The sequence below is a fragment of the Cynara cardunculus genome (genome assembly GCF_001531365.2).
Source record: "Cynara cardunculus var. scolymus isolate 2C chromosome LG 13, CcrdV1, whole genome shotgun sequence".
Classification (NCBI taxonomy): Eukaryota; Viridiplantae; Streptophyta; class Magnoliopsida; order Asterales; family Asteraceae; genus Cynara; species Cynara cardunculus.
In genome coordinates, this window is record NC_037540.1 from 25,213,062 (window position 1) to 25,235,001 (window position 21,940).

A 21,940-nucleotide genomic window follows, 5' to 3' on the forward strand; every position below is an offset into this window, starting at 1 on the left:
GCAGCCGCCAACACAAAAGGCCAAGGCATGAAAACCAAGACCCCGATGATCAAGGTCTTGGACCTCATGAGGGGGAGACAGAGGCCGCGGCTGCACAAAATACAGAATCCGCTGCACCACCAAATCCACAAACTCAACCACCACCCTCAACCGAAGGAACCCAAGCAAGGGAACCAGAGGCTCTGCCCTCTGAAGATGTACAATATGTACATGTTCCCTTCGCTGCAACCCCAGAACCCATCGTGTTGAGTTCCTCAACCGATGAAGAGCCAATCATCCCACCAACAGAAATAAACCAACCTTCATCACCCACACCAAACTTACCCTTAACACCTTCACCAACCCCTCGTACCACAGAACCCTTCACCTTATCCATACAACCAGAACCAACAATAATCCAACCTTTATCACCCCAACAACCACAAACCCAAACAGAACCCCATGCACCAGAAACCACCCAAGCCGAACCCAATGAACCACAACCAACCCAAGCTGAACCAACTCAACAAGAAACCATACCCTCACTAACTCATACACAACCCTCAACCAAACTACCCATGGTGTATACGGATACTCCCTCTTCATCAAGGCAACCTCCTCAGAACCTGGTAAATGAGATTATACAAAGCATGGAGTCAATGCGGAGACGTCCTGAATTGCCACCTAGGGAACCAATTATGATGGAAAACATCCATCAATACCTAGACAAAGACCGCGATGAAAGTTTGACCATCAACCCTCTGATCTTATCACCTGAGTCCATGGACCTCTTACACCATAGATTCATTAGACAGACCACACAAGCACCTCAGGCTGTCTTCTCGAATGATGGGATAAAAAAGGTCATGGATCTAAAAGTAACGACATTTGCCAACCGAGCCATTCGATACATCAAGTTCACTGTGAAGAGAGCACATATGCAAGTTAGTGTGTTCAACAAAAATGATCTCATTAATCTCAATCCATATGACTTGATTGAATTATACGCATACACGACTCAAAGGCAGGACCACGGCATCAGGTATGGAATGGCGAACCGAGCGGTAGTAAAAATGATGGAAACCCTGGTGAACCATAGAGCCAAGAGTGATTTTGAAATTGATTTCGGCTAGACATTGAAAGACTATCATGCGCTCCACCAAATAAAGACTTCCAAGGCCTGCAGGAAAAAAGATCTGCCTCAGTCCTAACTCAACCCGAACTTGGACTTGGTTACAAGAATGAGTTCGGGGTTAAAAAATTCTTTAGACTTACTGAGGCCTTCAAGTATTCATCGGACACACTTGAATGGTTTCAGAAAGTCATTAGAGAAAAACTAGGTAGAAACCATGTGCCAACAGAAAAAGGGAGTCTGCTCATTCATGAGATATCGACAATCATCGGCTATCGAATACTGCTCATGCGCTTCAGAGAAATATATCAAGGTAGCTCATGATGAGTTGTATTTTTTTGTCTTGATGTCTTTTGATTCCAGTATTGTAAGAATTTCATCATTTAATGAAAATTTAGAATTTGATGTTTTTCTATTAGATTAGTCTCTATTCTTCACGGTTGTTTCTAGATTAGTCTATGTTTGTTATTTCATTACTTAGGGGGAGATTGTTAAACCCCATAATTCATAAAGTGAAAAAGTAATGAAAAACAATGAGTGATGAAGAACCAGAAGACCGATGAAGATATCAAGGTAAAATTGACTAAGTCTGGAGAACAACCAGAGGACCGATGGACGACCAAGGATGCGATGGAAAGAGCATCTTCATCAAACCTCTGGTCAACTACACTTAGAGTATTTTCCAGCAATTCATCCAGAAGCATGCGATGAAGACTTAAAGATAAGGATGATCCTTCATACCATGAATGACAGCTGGAGATGACAAGTCAACAGCTAGAYTTCGAGTTTATCTTAATTACTAAAGCTTATCCATAGTTTAGATAAACATTATCTGTTAATAGAAGATTAGCTAAAAAGTCTAATTAGATAGTTATCTTCTTATTAGTATAAATATATGATTAGGCTTATTGTAAAAACAGTCGCTTTTAAGTTTTTCGTATTAATAAAGTGAAATCTTTGACGCTCAAGATTGTTCTTAATTGTTCATAAKTTCTTCTTGAGTGTTCATCACTTTGTTCATCAAATCACTATAATTTGGTTATTATTAACTAGATTATTAGTGTTATTGAGAGATCTGGGATCGGCAAAAATATGTGTGCAGGTAAAGATAATAAAAGAAAGAGCATTATGTGAATTACTTCCCTATGTGCTTAGCTGTTTTGGAAGAATAGATGCTAGGATACAAAACATGTACTTTTGGAATTTTTGGGTTGCGTATTTTACATTATAGACTTTTGTAGTGTGGACCTATGTGGGAAAAACATGTATTCTATGTATGAAATATGTGTTATATGCAATATATGAATTTGGAGGTGTTACACTGCTTGGGTTGGCAATAAAATCATTGGTAAACCTTTGAGCAATCAAAGATAACCTACAAAATTCCCGACATAAGCAAAAAAATCAGAAAAAAAATAAATCTAAGATATTGTTTTAACACACACAAAACAAATAAATAAACCCAAAAGATATTCGTACTATGCATAAGTAACCTTTGAAAGTTGAACAATAACTTGGTGGGATGAGAAATACAAGCATCTTGTACCTTAAGAAGTATTAACATGCTCCAATGGATGTCAAGAATCATGACTTTCATTTATATGCAAGATGGAGAAAGGAAGCATTTATGTTGCATCTTGAAAAGTTAGTAAAAACCTTTGAACTTCTTCGATTAATCTCTTTATTTAAGTGCATTATTATTTATTACCAAAGAGTAACAGAGAAAGTAAACCGAAAAAAAGTTGGCATTTGAGAAAAAAAAAAGAAAAAAAAATAACATAGATTGAGAAAAAGAAGAAGTTATTTTCACGTTTATAAGAGGGTTCCACCACATTTTTTGTAGTTGTTGGTTTTATATATATAAAGGAAATGATAAATATATTGATTGTTACCTTACTATTAAATTTTTTGATTATGTAGAAGAGTGAGAAAAAATATCAAAAAAAGTATGTTTAAATAATAATAAAGAATAAAGTAAAGTTTAAAATTCCATTAATTGTTATTTAGAAAATGTAAGAGAAATAATATTTTAATGTGTTGAAATAATTAGATATATTGTTGATGGTGGTTTCTAATTTAAAAATAAATCAAAATTATGAGAGGAAAAAAATATGAAAGAAGTCAATTTTTTTAAAAGTAGCTTCAAAGTCTTTTATATATAAGTCTTATATATATATATATATATATATATATATATATATATATAGCTACTTTTAAGAAAATGACTTCTTTCATATTTATTTATTTCTCTCTCTCTCTCTCTATATATATATATATAAGCCTAATCAAATGAGAACTATTTTGTTTGTAGGAACTGTAAGATTCAATCTCAATCAATCATTTTAATATATTAATTATTCTTTTTAAATTAATATATAAAGGCATATTAGTAAATTACTTAGATTAAATTAAATAATTATTTTTAATTCCATGTGTTTAAATCTGTGCAATCAATTCAGATTTAACATTCCTAATTTACTAATGAGATTGATTCAAAAAAATCATATGAAAATTTAAATTATTTATTTACTCATGAATTTGATTCAAAATAATTAGATGAAATCTCTTATATTTGATCAAGATTTAGTTTATAATCTTTAGCAATATCAATTCAATCGATGTTTTTGCAGAGTTTTTGTCCTTTAGGATTTCTGATGTAATGATGAACAAATGCAAGAACCTGATTGATTCTTCACTGTCTATCAACTCCGCTGAAGGTACTCTAAATGATATGAAGGTTCAAACCTAGGAGAATAATGAAGCTTTTGATATGGGTCTTTCTCCATTCAAACAGATTGATAAAAATTGTGAAGAAATTGGGTTGATAGATGATGTTGAATCACATGGAATGGATGATACAACAGGATACACATCAAACAATGATATTCAGGATAGTAAAAGACGAGGTCTGAGTTTCATCCATCTTTTAAAAAGTTTCTTACATCGATAAGAGGGTACGAATATGGTGGTCCAATGGTTGTTGATTATCAAAATTATAAGAGGGAATGTGACAATTTTGTCGATCGTGGTGATGCAAAGGTGTTGGTTGATTTGATGACAAAGAAGAGGGATGCCGATCATAATTTTTTTTTCGAGTACAATTGTATTGGTAGTAAGTTGCATACTATTTTCTGGGTTGACAGGTAGCTTGATTCAATTATTTAGAATTTGGAGATGTAATATCCTTTGAAGCTACATTTCGGACCAACAGGTACGTATATGTTGCTTTATATGAAAATGGATTTTTTATAATTTTTAATGTTTGACATGTTTATTGTTTTAGACATTTCATGGTTTTTGTTCCGTTCACTGTGGTCGACAACCATAACTGCAATGTCGTTGTTGGATTAGCTTTGGTTGGACATGAACATGTTCCAAATTACAAATGACTATTGCAAGCATTTCGAAAAGCACATTCGAAGCCCTCTCTATGATTTTTACTGACCAATGTCCTGCAATAAAATCTACTTTAGTTGATTACATATTTAATTTACTTGCAGTGCAATTAGGATCTTCTTAATAACACCACGTTTAAGAAACAATTTTTCAAGCTGGTATGGAACATTCACATATCCCCTTATGAGTTTGAGAGTAGATGGATGATTCGTATTGAGGCGTTCTCTCTTCAAGATCATTCCTGGTTGAAAGATATGTTTGTTCTAAGATCCCAGTGGATCCCCGCATATCTTAAAGAGCTTCTAATGTGTTGCCTTATGAAGACAACGTCTAGGTTGGAAAGTGTGAACTTATTCTTTAACTCTTTTTCAAATATTGGAAACAATCTTTTTCAATTTATGTTGGGGTTTGAATTTGCATTGGAGAAACAACTTAGGGAACAACATTTTCTAGATTATCACATGAGGACTACCTTACCTAAATGGTTGAACTACAACAAGTTGGAGAGGCACGCTTGTGAGGCTTACACGCATTCTGTATTTTTTGAGGTGCAAACTGAGTTACACAGGGTTGCCTGGACATGTTCAATTAATAGTGTCAATGCAGACGAGGAAGTTGGCACATATTTAATTGAACATTTAAACAAAAGAGACGAGAAAATAGAAGAATATAAGGTATGCTTTCATACAAAGTCCTTTATTATTAGTTTTCTATGTTATTGTTTTATTTGAACAACGTTTTGATGGTGATCTTAGTTGTTTCAACTGTATATTCTGTCCAGGTTGTTTGTAATTTGAAGGAGTTGACATTGTTTGTAGTTGCAATCATATTGGTCGACATGATTATTTATGCAGACATGTTTTTAAAGTATTATTAAACACTGGTGTTGAATCTATACCTAAAAAATACATTTTAAGAAGATGGAGACGCGTCCTTATGACGATTGAACTACAAAACAGTCGTCAAAGAATATGCGACGTAGGCGAGGATCAACGTAGATTATTAAATGATACATATGACGTTATCGATGATGTGTTGGACATATTAAGAGACGACAAAGAAAAATTAGAATCATTGGTGGCTACAATTAAAGACTTGAGGGATGATTTAGCCAAAGAGCGTACATATGAACCTTCAATGAAACGTAAAAAGCGTGGAATAGAACAAATCCTTGGTTTTCCAAGACTCGATAACATTAAGATACGTCCCGCTACCAGTATAAGAAACAAAGGGTGTGGTACATCCAAAAGATTGATTGGGGCAGCTGAGAAAGCCGCAGTGAAGAGTAAACGGCCTTAGAGGATGTGTAACGGATGTAAGTTGTTATCTAATCACGATATCCGTAACTGTGCAGCGAGAAAAAGTAGGACTATTTTGTTTTTGATGTTTTCAAGTCATTTGATTTGATATAATTCCCATTTTCATGTTTTCTCAAGTTATCAATCGCATGGAATCCGTATTGATTGTCGGTTTTTATTATGGAATTATTTTAAGATGAGGTTTTTATTTAATTTAATGTACCTACTGTGTTGAACATTCTGAGGCTTTAATGTTAGTCATTATAATTGGTTAATTGGTTTTGTATTGCCATTGGTTCTGTATTTCCATTTATTTTGATTAAACAATGATTGTGTTGTTTCAATATGAAGAGACTGTTTGGTTGAAGCCCTTTGACATATTCTCTATGATGCATGATTTATCTTTTGTCGTTGTGATTCTATATGACATAATATAATAAATATTCCAAAAAAATGACTTATTTTGATAAAATAATGATTATGTTGTGGAAATGTGAAGAAACTGTTGGGTTGAATCCATTTGATATGATATGATTGAAGTCCCTTAGTACATACATGTAGTGTAAGATTTGATAACAACTATTAAAATGCTTAATGAAATGAGAAAGTTCATCAATGACTCAAAAACCATTTTTGTATTCATCAAAAAGAATTGAAATATCCATTTGATATAAGGTAATACCAGACCATTTGTCTAAGAAACAAAATACCATACTAACATGTCCTTTAATGTATTTGTTCCAAACTACTAACGAAAAGAACAACTATTTAGTAGATATGATATGAAATACGACTCTGCATCAGTACCTAAAGGCTTGCGAGCCTTGCTTCCCTGTTGGCCTCTGTGTATTTAAGCAAACGTGTTTTATCTTTCACATCCAATGAGCTAAACCTTTCACAGTCTGTTATCACAAATGATCGTCTTAGGTTGATATCTAAAAGCAGAAGTTTAGCTGTGTATTTCCTTCTCAATAGTTGCAGTTGTTTCACTTGGTTTGGTCCTTCCACATCAAGGCCTGATTTCCATCTGTAAGGCAATTCCCCCATGTAGCACTCTGTATGACGAATCAAGAAAACACCACAGTCATGCGAATTCTGTTTAGTGCACCATTTCAATGCAATCTTGACCGGATCTAAACCAACAAATTCCTCATATAATGCAAGGCCTACTTTTTTTATACGTTGTATGATCAAAATGTGCTGCAAGAACCAGTTAAAACTAAGACTCAAACCATAATATAAATAAACATACGATTACTGAATTAAAATTCTAGCTGGTTTAATATTTCTCACCAGAAGATCCGGTATTTCCTCATATTTGTTGGGTGATTCAAGATCTTGTTCCAGGTTGTCTATAACAAATATGGATCGACGTTTAAAGTTGAACACCACAACAAAGACGTGCATGTGTCCAATGATTGGAAAGAATAACTGCCATAGATAGTTGTGTATTAAATGTAATATCTAAATGACACATAATAACCTTAGTTACTAATTATTAACTCACCAAATCAATCGATTTGAAGGTAAACATGTCAGCATCACCTCCAACTGCTGTTGATATATTGTCAACAAACATCTTGAGCTTGACATCCTCGTTTATGTTTGAATCAAGCATTGCTTCCGACTGGTTGAACCATTTTGTGATTAGATGATGTACAAGTTCATCTATATGATGTACAGTAATTACAAAAGCACACTTACAAGAATTGCGTTGTGCATAAACAACCTTCTTGGTGATGATCTATTTCTAAATCGTTCTTTGTAGTTCACTAACACTACCCAATTGTCGATATCATTACTATATATTTGTGTTCACGCACATAGGGATTCTATGGTGCCTCTCAAGGCAACAGCTCATGTTGTGGTCTCAAATACCAATTCACTACAACATGTATTCAAATAAGTAGTTTCATGTTATACTTTTTTTGGTATATACATTCAACATAACAGATTAAAGGTAAGGGTACTTACCAAGTTGGTTCTGTGGCTGCATTTATCCAATAGCATATTTTATTTTCCGAGCTTATCTCTAGTGTATCGATCTCTACGCATCTCTTAACATATGGTGATCTTAGTGAGCCCCCTAAGTTCGCATCCCTTCTTGATGTTTTAGGTGCATCACAGATGGATTTCACTTGAGAGTTAAGTGAGAACAATGGTTTTTTTTAAAAGGGAGGGATGGATGAAAGGGGTTGCGGAATCTCAACCTTTTTATCAGGTGGAATACCTAAATCAAACTTCGGTAATTCAGAGGCCTTCAGTTGCATTTTTTTGGCATAAGAAATGAAGGAATTATCTAATTCCATTTGTGTTCGGGGGATGCTCCAGATCGGTGAATCCACAAGTGTTGCACCTAGTACAATCTGCATTCCAGTAGTTGAGTCTGGGCTTTTATCCAAAACTCTTGTATCTTTTTTCATATGTTTCTTTGATCCCTTTGCAGTTCTCTTTGGTGTTTGAAACGTCTCAATTTGGGTTTCATCATTTTGAAAACCTCCTGTAGAATAGTTTTCTTGTACGAACTGATTTTGTAGCTCCTTATTCATTGTCCTTAGGTCTCTATCCGATGGGAAATCTGAAATAATCTTGTCTATTGTCATCTCAACGCTTTGTTTCTGGGCTAGTATCACATTTAGCTTGCCTTTATGTTGTTCCACTTTAATCAATCTTCAATCTTCTAATAACAATCCATGGCAGAATCTTGATTTGAGCATTCAAGAACACAATGAGAGAGATGAGAGAAAAAGCCAATCTTCACAATCTTGTCAAATCTCTTATTACGTAAAATGATATTACAATTGAGCTCTACCACAAATACAAAGAATAAACCCTTTATATAGGGTCAAACAAGAAAGTCTAGAAAGTCAAAGTCAAACTTACAGAAAAGTCAAACACGATGACTTTTACAATTATAGACAATATTTAACTTTAAAAAAGAATACAATATAATACTGATTTTCAGTCCTAACATTCTCCCCCTTTGTATTCAAACTTGAAAGAATTTGCACGCGTTTAAACTCGTTTGATCTTTGTCACTTTAGGCACTTTATGACTTTTACACAAACACTTCAGACGATCGTTTGTTGAGAAATATCTTTTAACATTCTCCCCCTCGAATGTAGAACAGTGATGGTCTTCTCTTTTGACAATGTAGAACAAAAACAATAACCATTTTCAGAATTGATTTTTAAAAAGCTTTCTCTTCAAAGGTAATCTTTATCAGCAAACTGTTGTAAAATTGATCTTCACATTCAACAACTCTCAGACATTGTAGCATCGGAATAATCTTCAGTAATTATCTCCAGTCACACTCCTTTTGAGTCTTTTGCCGTCAATGAAGTTACTCCCCCTTGATCTTTATAACAAATTCCCCTTATAACGTTTGGAAATGAACATTTCATCATTATTACATACTCCCCCTTATGATGAAATGAGAATCATTACATCATATACAAAAATGAATGAAATCTTCCGCGAAAGCCGTCAATTCATGAAATTGTAAGTAGATCTTTTCAAATCCACTTGTATAATCGTTTCAGATTAAGGGAATGGGAAGGTAACATCCAATTTCAACGTATGAAATTGTTTTCAATCTTATAAAAAGATTGGCCTGTGAGTATAACGGATATACTCAGTACAACGGATGTACTGTATATATGAGACTTTTTGATGTTCATCTCACCAGGTCTTCCATTCAATTATCGATATCTTATAGAAGTATATCTATGAATGTTTCGGCAAAATAACATATAAAATGCAATATGTGTAGTGTAGAAAGATAAATCAACTAATGCTTCTGTTTAGGCTCAAAAAGATAAACCGTGTGGACTACACAAATTTATCACACTCAATTAGTGATAAAAAAGACTTGATGGGGGGACATATATCCTTCTGTTTCAATATCAAATTTCTCCGAATAAAAAATTGATAGATTGTGAGTTGCATGCCCCAAATGTTATTGAAACACTTATCTGTTAAGAGATAAATGAGTAGCTAGTGGGGTTGTGACAAGAATTGGCCTAGGCTTTGCCTTTTTTAATATTAGTCTCGAAAGAATTGAGAACTAATAGATTATGTGGTATGCCCGGTAATTTGAAGTCTGGAACAGGATTCTTATATTCTTTTAATCCTGACACAACTCTCATCAATTCTTTTGTCTCACAACAACTACCCTCTCTTTTTCATTTTAATCTCAGCACACAAACCCTTTTGTATTTAATGCTCACTCAGATATGGTTGTCCTCTTGGGTAGGTTTGTCGGTTTTGACATTCCATAGAGGTATTTCTGTTAAGCACTCAGTCCCTCCTAAATACAATATTCTCATATGATCACAAGAGTTTATCAAAATTAGTATTTCAGATAAAGCACAATGATCAGATAAAAATTGATCAAGATGTGACTTTGAAGCACAAATAAACAAAGGAGTGAAATATGAAATCAGATTATTCAGAATGTGAGAGAAATGAATGAAGATCTGTAAGTACGAGTTTACAGATTCTGATTAAAAAATGAAGTGTATATCAATCAAGGTAAAAAAAAAAATCAGAAAATCAACCTTTGAATACAAACGAGCGTATTATCACCGAAAATGATATTATTATAAGAGACGTGATAATAACAGTTTGAAGAATAGCTAAAACACGTATTGGAGTTATGTTCGATGAGAAATTACACAAGTAAAATCTCAGGAAATACCTGTTCAGAAAATGTACTCGTTTCCAAGAAAAATTCACTTTCCGAAAACATTTATTCAAAAATTCTAGAGACTCCCCCTAGAATATAGATTTAAGAAATGTTTTAGTTAAGCTCAAAAAGAAAAAAAATGGAAACATTTTAAGCATGGGTCCTAAACTGAGTGTTTAGAAATCACACTCGGAAAAGCACGGGTCCTGAACAGAAATATTCAAAAGCCTTGTTTGAACAGTGTACAACTCCCCCTGAAGTTGTGCATCATTGGATGAATTTATGATCAGTACAGTAATGACGCACCTAAAAAATGAAATCAAACAGATTTTGGTACCCAAACGAACTTGGGTCCTTCTTTGTTAGTATCAGGTTGTGGAATATTGTAACTGCCAAACCATCTATTTTTATTTGATGTTACTTTTTTAGCACTTTTAACAGGATGATTATTTATACAATAAGATCCACACCAGTTATTGTAATCATACCTGTTATTACCTTTCCAAATCTTCTGATATTTGTTATCATCAGTCCTTCTGTTGTACTGTTTTCTGTTGACAAAATTGGTTGTCTTGCATGTGGAGCACATAATTCTTCTCTTGCTAAGATGAATCAAATCAATAGTAGATCTCACAAAACAAGGAAGATTATTAGTAACAACAGGGGTACAGGATGAAACAGATTAAGATTTATTGACCCAAATGCTTTTAACTTTTGAAGAGTAATTGGGTGATCCGATAACATACCCTTGATAATACTGATTAGAAGAACGAGAAAAGTTCTTAGAAACAGTTGATTTAGGGCTGCTTGAATAACTGTTCGATTTGGAACAGTCATAGAAGCTAGTTTTACATTGTGAAGGAGAACCATTTGAGCTTTGAGCACAAGAAAAGTCTTTGATTTTCTTTAAAAGCTGGTCTCGTTCATCAGCAACTAAATCATACTCCTTTTTAAGTTCAGTTCTCATCTTCAATTCAGTGACAAGTTCTGTTTTCAGATCAGACAATTTTCTTGAAGTATCCAGGAGTTTACCTTCTAACTCCTTCTTAAGCATTTCAAACCTTTTCTTCTGATCATTAAACTCTCCTCTCTCTTCATCTGAGCCGCTCCTCTCATTCTCAGAAGCGATGTCAAGCCATTTTTTATTTTCAGCAAGCTCTTTAGCAATAGCTGCATATTTCTTTACAGTATTTCGCTTTTCAAGCGCAAATTGCTTCTTCTCTTCATCTAAAGTCTTCTGCTTTAGAGCAATGCTGTCAGCTAATTTCTGAGTCGGGCTCATGCACTCTTATGTGATATCATTCTTTTCTTTATCTATCTTGGCTCGTTCCAAGATTATCAGCTGCTCAAAATCTGAGATTTGCTTTAAAAGCAATTTAGCGTTCAGCTCGAGAGAGTTTATCTTATCTTCATAAGATATTCGTTCAGCAACGAATCTTTTCTCTATTTCAGAAAATCTTTTCTTCTCTTTCTCAAATTCATTCCTCTTAACATTCAAAATCTTCTCAGTTTTCAAAACTTTTTCCTTCTCAAACTCCAGTAACTTCCTTAACTCACACAAATCACTCTCAGATTTATGAAGTTTTCCAGTTAAGTCCTCAGTATCTGTATTATCTTTCTCAAAAGAATTTCTCTCAGTTTGCAGATCTTGGCTTAGCAAGAAGACGGAAAAAAAAAGCACTTTGAATTGTATTGAAGTTTATTGAACAATTCCTTATTAGCATTACTCCAAGTCTTCAATTTTTCTTCACACTCTTTCGTTACTGTGTCCAAAGTTCTCTCAAATTCACTAGCCTTAACTGATAAATCCTTTTCAGAATTTTCTCTCAAATGTTTATTTTCTCTTTGAAGATTCTTGATAAATTCCTTATCTGCAAAATTCTCATCAAACATATTAAAGTATTTATCATTGTAGTCCTTTACATTCATTTCCAACTCAGAAATTCTATCCCTCAATTCCATATTCTCTCTCTCTAATGAAACTGCCATTTTCCAACAGATTGATTAAGGATCAAATGCTGTGAAATCAATTAAAAGAAATCAAGAACAATTAAGATAAAAAAACAAAACCAGAAAAACACAAAAACTGATGAGGAATCAGAAAAACAGCGAAAAAACTGTCAAAAATCAGTAAAACAGTCAAAACTGTTGAAAACAGTTAAAAACTGTTAGAAACAGTCAAAATAGTTAAAACTGATAAGAAACAGTCAAAACAATTAAAACTGATAAGAAACAGTTTACGCGATGGAAAACAGTTCAAATATTCTCAAACAGTTAAAAAAATACAAAAATAGATAAAAACAGACAAAAATCTCAAAAACTTTATACAATGACAACAAAGTCAAAATGTGATCAACAAGGAAATTTACAACAATCTTTGGTCAATAAGTCAAGACACAACTAAGTATTTAACCGAGGAACAAGTCTGGGTAAACCTTGTGAGCAGATACAAGTCAAACAAAATGATGCTATGAACAAGAAACCTAAGTCCAGTCAATGATGTGAACAAGGTACCCTTAAATAGGACAGAAAGAGTTTGCAACCAAAAACACAAATCAGAACTTCCAAATATGTTTGAAAATGGGTCTGGTTGCACCCAAATCAAAAGAAACAACACAAACTATTGTATTGAAAACGAAAGAGATTGTCAAATCACGCAAATATTGTATTGAAGAAAACTAACTTAAAAACTCCAATTGATTCTCTCTTATCTTTGAACCTATCTATGAATCTATATATATATACTAACCATGTACGTATTAGCATAAAACTAGGACTCCTTTTAATTTAAACTAGATAATTATCTATATACCCCTATATCTTAGGAATAGATAATTATCACATTTAAGATAAACTTGGACTGCACTCCAACTCATCTTTTGTTCAACCCGATCCACGCCTAAGCCATAATCRGGACTCAGATAATTCCGCCAACAATCACCCCCCGAATTTCTGAGTCGAGGAGGTCAACTCTTGCACACCAAGTAATGATCTCATCTCCATGAATCTTATACGAGCCAAGGCCTTCGTTAACGGATCTTCCCTCTGTTTGTCTCCGGATACATGTTCGACTACTACCTGCTCATTTTCAACACACTCTCGGATAAAATGATATCGAGTATGGATGTGTTTGCTTCTACCATGGAAGACTGGGTTCTTTGACAACGCAATTGCCGATTTATTATCAACATGGATCAGCACCTTCTGTTTCTCCAACCCTGTCAACTCTGCCAATAACTCCCTTAGCCAAATTGCTTGACATGCAGCTGCAGTAGCTGCCATGAATTCAGCTTCACACGAAGATAATGCCACGGTAGCCTGCTTTTGTGAGCACCATGTGATAGGTGTCGCACCAAGATAGAAAACATGACCGGTAGTACTTCGTCCATCATCTATGTCAACATTATGACTGCTATCGCTATATCCCACCAGTTTCATGTCGTTGTCTCGATCGTATTTTATTCCGAACGAGGTTGTACCTTTGAGATAGCGAATGATTTGCTTAATGGCTCGTGCATGTGATTCTCTAGGGCTTTGCATATATCGACTAACTACCCCAACCGAGTATGTTAAATCTGGACGAGTATGTAAGAGGTAACGTAAGCAACCCACTAATTTTCGATACTGAGTAGCTTCAACTTTCGGTTCTTTTTCGGCTTTCGACAACTTGAGTCCCGGTTCCATTGGACATAAAGTTGGATTGCAATCTTCCATTCTTGCTTCTTTAAGATTTTCTTGGCAAGGCTTTCTTGCTTGATCTTCACACGGCCCTTTTCTTGAGAGACTTCGATACCCAAGTAGTAAGTTAATTCACCAAGATCCGACATTTCGAACTGAGACGCCATCCTTATCTTGAACTGATTTATGAGCTCTAGGCATGTTCCTGTCACGAATAAGTCATCCACATAAACCGCAACAATGATAAATTTTCCATTGAGCACCTTTTTGTAAACTGCCTTTTCTTGCAAGCATTGTTGAAAACCTATGTTCTTCAGAATATTGTCGAGCTTTATGTTCCATGCCCTTGCAGCTTGTCTTAGGCCATATAAAGCTTTTGTCAACTTGTAAACTTTTCCTTCCTCTCCCGGTTTTTCAAAACCCTCGGGTTGGGTAACGTAGACTTCTTCTTTTAATTCACCGTGCAGGAAGGTCGTTTTGACGTCTAAGTGATGAATCTTCCATCCTTTCCCGGCTGCGAGAGCAATCAGGAGTCGTATTGTCTCGAGTCGAGCTACTGGAGCGAATACTTCATCAAAATCAATACCGGGTTGTTGAACATAGCCTTTAGCAACTAAGCGCGCTTTATATTTATTAATCGAACCATCTGCGTTTCTTTTAACTTTAAACAACCACTTTAACCCGATGGGTTTAACTTCTTTGGGTAGAGAAACAAGCTTCCAAGTATTATTCTTCTCGATGGAATCAATCTCGGCTTTCATAGCTTTGAGTCATTTCGGTTTCACTTTGGCTTCATCGAAATTCCTCGGTTCCTCGTCAAATGTTAACAAGAGTTCATTAACATTCAACTCATAATCATTTAATCTTTTCGGTATCACAGAAGTACGAGTTGAGCGACGTACCGGGATAGGCATAGCATCGTTGTCAGTTTCATCGTGTTGTGTGCTGTTTTCGTGGCTAGGGCTATTGATTGCATGATCTAGGCTTCCTTCTTGGCCGGTTGTGGGCTGATTTGGGCCTGTTTCATTGTTGCAATGTTGATTGGTTTCATCAGCTTGTGTATCACCTCATATAACCGTGAAAGTGCCTGATTCATTTACTGCTTGGCTTGAGTTTTCAGACATATTTCTCCACTTCCAGCCTCTTTTCTCATCACAGATTCCATAGGCACTTATGATGATTTTATTTTCACGCGGATTGAAAAGGCGAAATCCTCCCGAATTGGGTTCCTTACCGAGATATACCAATGGTTTAGACCTATCATCGAGTTTCTTCAAGTTCTTCGAAACTATTCTTTCATAGGCAACGCAACCAAATACTCTTAAATCTTCAAGGTCCGGTTTTTCACCATAAAATTTCTCGTATGGCGTAACTCCTACCAATGCTCGCGTAGGGGTTCGGTTTATTATAAATGTTGCATGTCGAACCGCTTCACCCCAATAATAATTTGGTACACTCCTAGCTTTCATGAGGCACCGAGTCATTTCGAGTAGAGTTCGGTTTCTCCGTTCGACTATACCGTTTTGTTGAGGTGCATAAGAAGCCGTCAACATTCGTGCTATACCTTCTTGGTCACAAAAAAAGTTGAATTCATGTGATGTAAATTCACCACCTCTATCTGTGTGAAATATTTTAATCCTTTTTCCTGTTCGCTTTTCAATCGCCGTCTTGAATTTTTTTAATTACACCAAGTGCGTCACTTTTGTGCTTCAAGAGAAAAGACCACATGTATCTTGAAAAATCGTCGATAAGAGCCAAGATATAAATATTACCTGCTGGAGTGGGGGGATCCACTGGTCCGCAAATATCCCCGTGAACCATTTCAAGAATGTACGTTGCTCTGTATGTTGCTTTCTTCGGGAACGAGCGCCTAGTTTGTTTCCCAACCATGCAAGATTCATGTAAAACCCATTTTTTTATTAAATATATAAATAATATTACATGGGCCTTTAAATATTTTTATTAAAATTTTTGAAATGTAAAATATTTACGTAACTAATTAAAGGTTATAAAGAAGAAATCTTAAATTAATAAATAATAAAAAAAAGACAAAAATAAAAATAAAATATAATTTGTTTTCTTTTATTATTTGGACCAAAAATGTGATATATCACGTCAGGAGGGGTTTTAGTTGTATATATCAGAAAGTTCAGGAGAGAAAATGTTATCTTTTTCGAAGTTGAGGGGACCTGTTTTGCCAAAAGTACATAACTGTTTGAGAAAACGACCCATCAGCCTAAAACTCGYGATTTGTCCGATTTCTTCAACTAATAAGCCAAAACTCTTGGCATATAAATTGTAGAGCTCTGGCTTAGGAACGTTTTGGTTCAAATAGCTCGAAAAATCGTTGAGTTTTGAGAGAGAAATCGAAGTTTGAAGTTCGGGATCAAAAATCTCGGTTTTTCACCGATTTTTGGTGAGATTCTTAACCAAATCTCTTGATTTTTATGTCTATAGCTTCGTTTTTAAGTACTCTATCAAACCCCAGTAGCCTCATGTCTCATATTTGTGTTTATGTGGTTTGATTTTACGTTTTTAAGTTGTTAAATTTTAGTTTTAAAATCAAACTTTAAATGAGTAAATGRRACTCATTTCTTGATGAAAATTCGTGTTCTTTATGTCAAAGTGTTGGTAAAAATATTACAAAGAGTTTGGTGCAAAAAAAATGAAGAAAAAACGTCAAGAAACGAGCTATTTTTGAGATTGAAAAGTTCAAAAAACGTGCAGAATTTTAGCTGATGTTTCTTGTTGGTTTGGGCTATTTTCACATGGGTCAAGGACCGGGTCGGACAGGCCCAAGACCCGCATCCGTTTACTTTTAAAATAAAAATGGATAAGCACTGAAAGAGGGTTTCGAACCCATGACCTTAAACTTTGTGCATGGATGCATTAACCAGTAAACCAACCTTCGATTTGTTAATTTTATGCCTCGATATTTTTAATATACAATAAACGTTTAAGTTTCAAAGATCAACATTTAAATCCCTAAAGTTCTAGAAAATATTTTTATCCAATATAATTTTATGAGACTTTCATCAAGTTTATATGAAGTTTGTAAAATGCAAATTTTGACCCAATTTCGATTATTTATCCCGTCTAGTTACCAAAATGATCCTACAATGTGGRAATCGGTATTTTAGCGATACTTTACGTATTTGCTTTATAAAATTACCGAAATGACCCTATGTCTTGGGGATTGGTCAATGAACTTCGTTTTTATATTATTATTTTTATAAAATTACCAAAACGACCATATATTTGGAAATCGGTATTTTAGCAATACTTTACGTATTTGCTTTATAAAATTACCGAAATGACCCAATGTCTTGGGAATTGGTATCTCTAAGTGTTATTTTAAATCTAATCCCTATGAAATTACCAAAATGACCCTACAATGTGGAAATCGGTATTTTAGCGATACTTTACGTACTTCCTTTATAAAAATTACCGAAATGACCCTATATATTGGAAATTGGTATCTATGCTTTATTTTTATTGTTATCCTTATGAAATTACCAAAATGACCTCACAATTAGGGAATCGGTATTTTAACAATACTTTGAGTATTGCTTAATAAAATTACCAAAATGCCCCTATGCTTTGGGATTGGACTTTTAAGCACAGTTTTAATATTCGACTTATAAAATATACCAAGAATGTTCTATATTAGGGAATTGGTAAAGTTATACCTTTGGTATTCGGATTCTTAAGATTTACCAAAATGCCCCTAGACTTGGAAAATTGGTATTCTAAACATTATTTCTAGTATTAGTTATGTTGAACTTTAAAGTTATGAGATGACCATTATTTATATGGGTGTGACATGTTGTCACCATTATTCACTTATAAATTTTAAACGAGACGTTTTGGTTGCAAAACATTATTTACGTTGCGAACTATTTAGTTTAGTTATTTTGGTATAATATTTATTATTCAAGAAAATGTGAAGTTCTATAAAATGTACGAGCAACAATTAATGTTTTAACGACGTCACATTATTAATAATATTTCAAGAAAATATTGGAGTGAAACATGAGATATGATGTTATCGGGAGTTGACCAATAAAAGGAAAAGTCGTGTTAAGATTGTTAAGGAATGGTAATCAATTTAACTACGATTATTTAAGATGCTTAGGAATGGTATAAATTATCATGTAGGTTGTCGTTTTTGAGAGAACGACCTATCGAACGTTAACGATTCAAGGTGAGTACATTATGCGATTTTTATGGGATATATACATGATTATTATAAAAGTATTTTATCCATGATATATGCATGATATGTTTATATGCATATGATGATAACTTGATTATATTGATGTGCATGATATTTAAATATATGCATGATATGAAAGGTGATGTTGATGAGAAAGATCATGATGACTTGTCATTATCAATATGATATTCAAGTATGTGTATAATGTGAAAAATGACGATGATGCATATGTGATTTATGTTGTCACTTGCATAAGATGCACGTTGCATGTCACGATGAGATTTGCATTAATGAGTGAGTATTGCAAATAAATGATATGCAACTAGTATGATTAGGCAAGATTCGTCCACCGTACGGGGTGGGTTGGACATGAAAGAAGGGCTTGCAATTCCGAGGTCTTGGAGTCCTCGTCCATAGAATACGCCACATATGCAAAGAAAATTGACGAGCCGAGGCCTCACTTGCAAGATAATAATTAAAATACGCTAAAACACTGTTTTGTGTGTGCATGTGATCATGAAACCATATTGTATTCACTAAGCTTTTTGCTTATACTATACATGTATATATCTCAGGTGTCATTTGTCAGTAGACGAGTGAACAAAGAAAGACGGGACTTTGTTTTGAATCATGCTTGATTAGATATTTTAATTAGCATTGATTATGTTAAAGTATTTTACGCTTCCGCAATTTTGTAACGAATTATGTTAAACATATTATGTGTGTTTGAAATTTTAAGTTCGTATTTTTGTTCATGACACAAGTTATTAAGAATGACGTCACGGCACTCGAATGGAAGGAAAAAAAAAATCGGGGCGTGACAATTCACATACTTGATCTTGATGCTTAATTATCGGTACCCCTTTAGCTAACTTGTGCATCAATTTCACCGCACCAAAATAGATGTGGCCAAGTCGAGCGTGCCATAACCAYGACTCTTCATTAATGTTAGCTTGTAAACAGTARGGCTTCCCAACTTTTAGTCGGGTCTTATAAAGAYGATTTGCACTTCGTGGGACTTTCATAAGCAATCTTCCATCTCTATCTCGCATGGTTAAGAAGTCTCCTTGGAGACGAATATCACAACCGAATATTGTAGCTTGTCCGAGACTAATCACATTACTTCGTAGAGATGGAATGTAATAAATATCTGTCAATAATTTTTGTTCGCCGTTTTTTTTCCGAACAAAATCGAGCCCTTTCCTTTTATGCTTACGCACGACCCGTCTCCGAATCTCACTCGACCGGTTATACGTTCATTTAATTCAGAGAAGTACGAGTAGTTACCGGTCATATGATTGTTTGCACCGTTGTCCAAGTACCATATATCGTCTTCCTCGGTGTTGGACTTGATCTTTGGTGGGATGTACTGTTCTTCATTAATAAATATCGATTCTTGAACAAGGTTCATCATGTAAAATGCTCCTTCCTCATGATTCACATCTCCCTCTTGCGTCTCATGAAGGTTTGCCTCATGGTCTCGAGGTCGATATGGACATCTTGAAACAAAGTGTCCGTACTTGTCGCAACGGTAACACTTGATATTTGAGAGGTCACGTTGCTCATGTTGTTTACCCTTTTGTTTTTTATCTTCACGGTTTCTCGAGAAGTCACGTTGGCCATTGTTTTGGGTGTTACCCCGACCACGACCACGACCACGACCTCGAGAGTTCGAGCCACGTCCTCTACCCCTGTTTGGGTAATTTTCAGCCTTAGTAAAAAGCAATTTTCCTTGTACCTCATTTGCCTTATCTTCTTCTTTGATCCTTTCTTCATAAGCTTTCAATCTTCCGACCACATCCTCGAACCCAATTGTTTTAAGATCTAGAACCTGTTCGAGAGCTGCTACAATATGGATAAATCGCCTGGGAAGACTTGTGAGAAATTTCTTTACCAGCTTGTGTTCCGACATAATTTCTCCAAGCGTGGCTGCTTTAGAAGCAATCCCCGATAGCTTTGCTGCATAGTCGTCTATGGTACCGGTATCTTGTATCTTTAAGTTTTCAAATTCAGTAGTTAAGGTCTGTAGTCTTGCTTCCTTTACGCGTTCGGCCCCTAGGTTACGTATTTTTATTGCTTCCCACATCTCCTTCCCGGTTTTAAAATTGCCGATTTGAAGGATCAAGTCTTCCGGTATCGATTGAAATAGTAAGGCCTTCACAATATTGTTTTTCTTGGCATCGTCTGAGCCCGGATCTATCACCTCCYAGACTCCATGAATTCCAAGAATCACTTCCATTCGTATCTTCCATATGGTATAATTGGTTGATGTTAATAGTGGACATTGAAACRTCAACGGGTTYGGTTCCTTTGCCACCGGCTGTGACACCGGACCCCCTGTCATCTTAGACTTCTTCCTGGTACGTGAATAAGTCTTTGATGGGGATTTATTCAGCCCTTATTTCACGGCTAGAAGGTTGGTTTCGGTTTGTGTTGAACTCGCGTAGGCCGATCAACGGTTTCCCGGATTGTGCCTACTACGCTCAACTTGGCTCGTATGAATTGGGATTAATTCAGAACCAGTCGTAGATCAAGGTACCACAATCAATCGCTGCTGTTTTCTGATCGTCTTGCTCACGATCGAAATTAATCGCCGGAATTGTTGCCGGTGTTGATCTCAATAGCTCTGATACCAATTATTGTATTGAAAACGAAAACGAAAGAGATTGCCAAATCACGCAAATATTGTATTGAAGAAAACTAACTTAAAAACTCCAATTGATTCTCTCTTATCTTTGAACCTATCTATGAATCTATATATATATACTAACCATGTACGTATTAGCATAAAACTAGGWTTCCTTTTAATTTAAACTAGATAATTATCTATATACCCCTATATCTTAGGAATAGATAATTATCACATTTAAGATAAACTTGGACTGCACTCCAACTCATCTTTTGTTCAACCCGATCCACGCCTAAGCCATAATCGGGACTCAGATAATTCCGCCAACACAAACTGCTAACACCCAAATCTGTTTATGCGATTTATGCAAAAACTTATTGTTGTGCAATAAAGATTACAACTGATAACACCCAAATCAAATAGTTGATAGCTGCACAATCATCATCTGGTGATCAGTTTTGGTCTACTGCAGTCCATAGTGAAAGGAGCCTACTGTATCTGAGCTTGCGAGGTCCTCAAGCTTTCGGAGAATGTCAAGATGACAGTCGAGAGATTTCTTGATTTCGTCCTTGAGAATTACAATGTCAGCAAGGAACACACAAGTACATTACAGGCTTTCATGATATTACTGTGTCGGATTGCTTCTTCACTATCAAGATACAAGATTGATAGAAGGGAATCCTTTGCTCTTGCAAAGAAGCACTTGAATTTTAGCTGCATGGAAGAAGAGGCAAACTCTGTTTACTTGAAGCTGGAATTCTGTATCAGGTTCCTTATGCAGATATTCATATAGGCTACCTCCAGGCATGTATTATGTTATTATGAATAGGTGAGGCCTGAGAATAGTTACTTCGTGAGAAAATTCATTCTCTAATGCTTCATTTAGGTGTTCAGATCTAAGAATCTTCACAACAATATCCTAATC

General features: G+C 35.1%; 2 protein-coding genes across 2 annotated transcripts; one reads left to right on the plus strand and one right to left on the minus strand.

Moving 5' to 3' along the window:
- The first annotated feature begins 4,084 nt into the window (after window positions 1-4,084).
- LOC112524921 (protein FAR1-RELATED SEQUENCE 5-like) lies at window positions 4,085-5,384 on the plus strand. Its single transcript, XM_025134865.1, has 4 exons — window positions 4,085-4,254; window positions 4,395-4,467; window positions 4,621-5,181; window positions 5,289-5,384. The coding sequence occupies exons 1-4, from the start codon at window positions 4,085-4,087 to the stop codon at window positions 5,382-5,384; spliced, it is 900 nt and encodes a 299-aa protein (XP_024990633.1).
- Window positions 5,385-19,539: 14,155 nt separating this feature from the next.
- Window positions 19,540-20,730, minus strand: LOC112524922. The gene has a single exon (XM_025134866.1). The coding sequence runs from the start codon at window positions 20,728-20,730 to the stop codon at window positions 19,540-19,542; it is 1,191 nt and encodes a 396-aa protein (XP_024990634.1).
- Between the last annotated feature and the right edge of the window lie 1,210 nt (window positions 20,731-21,940).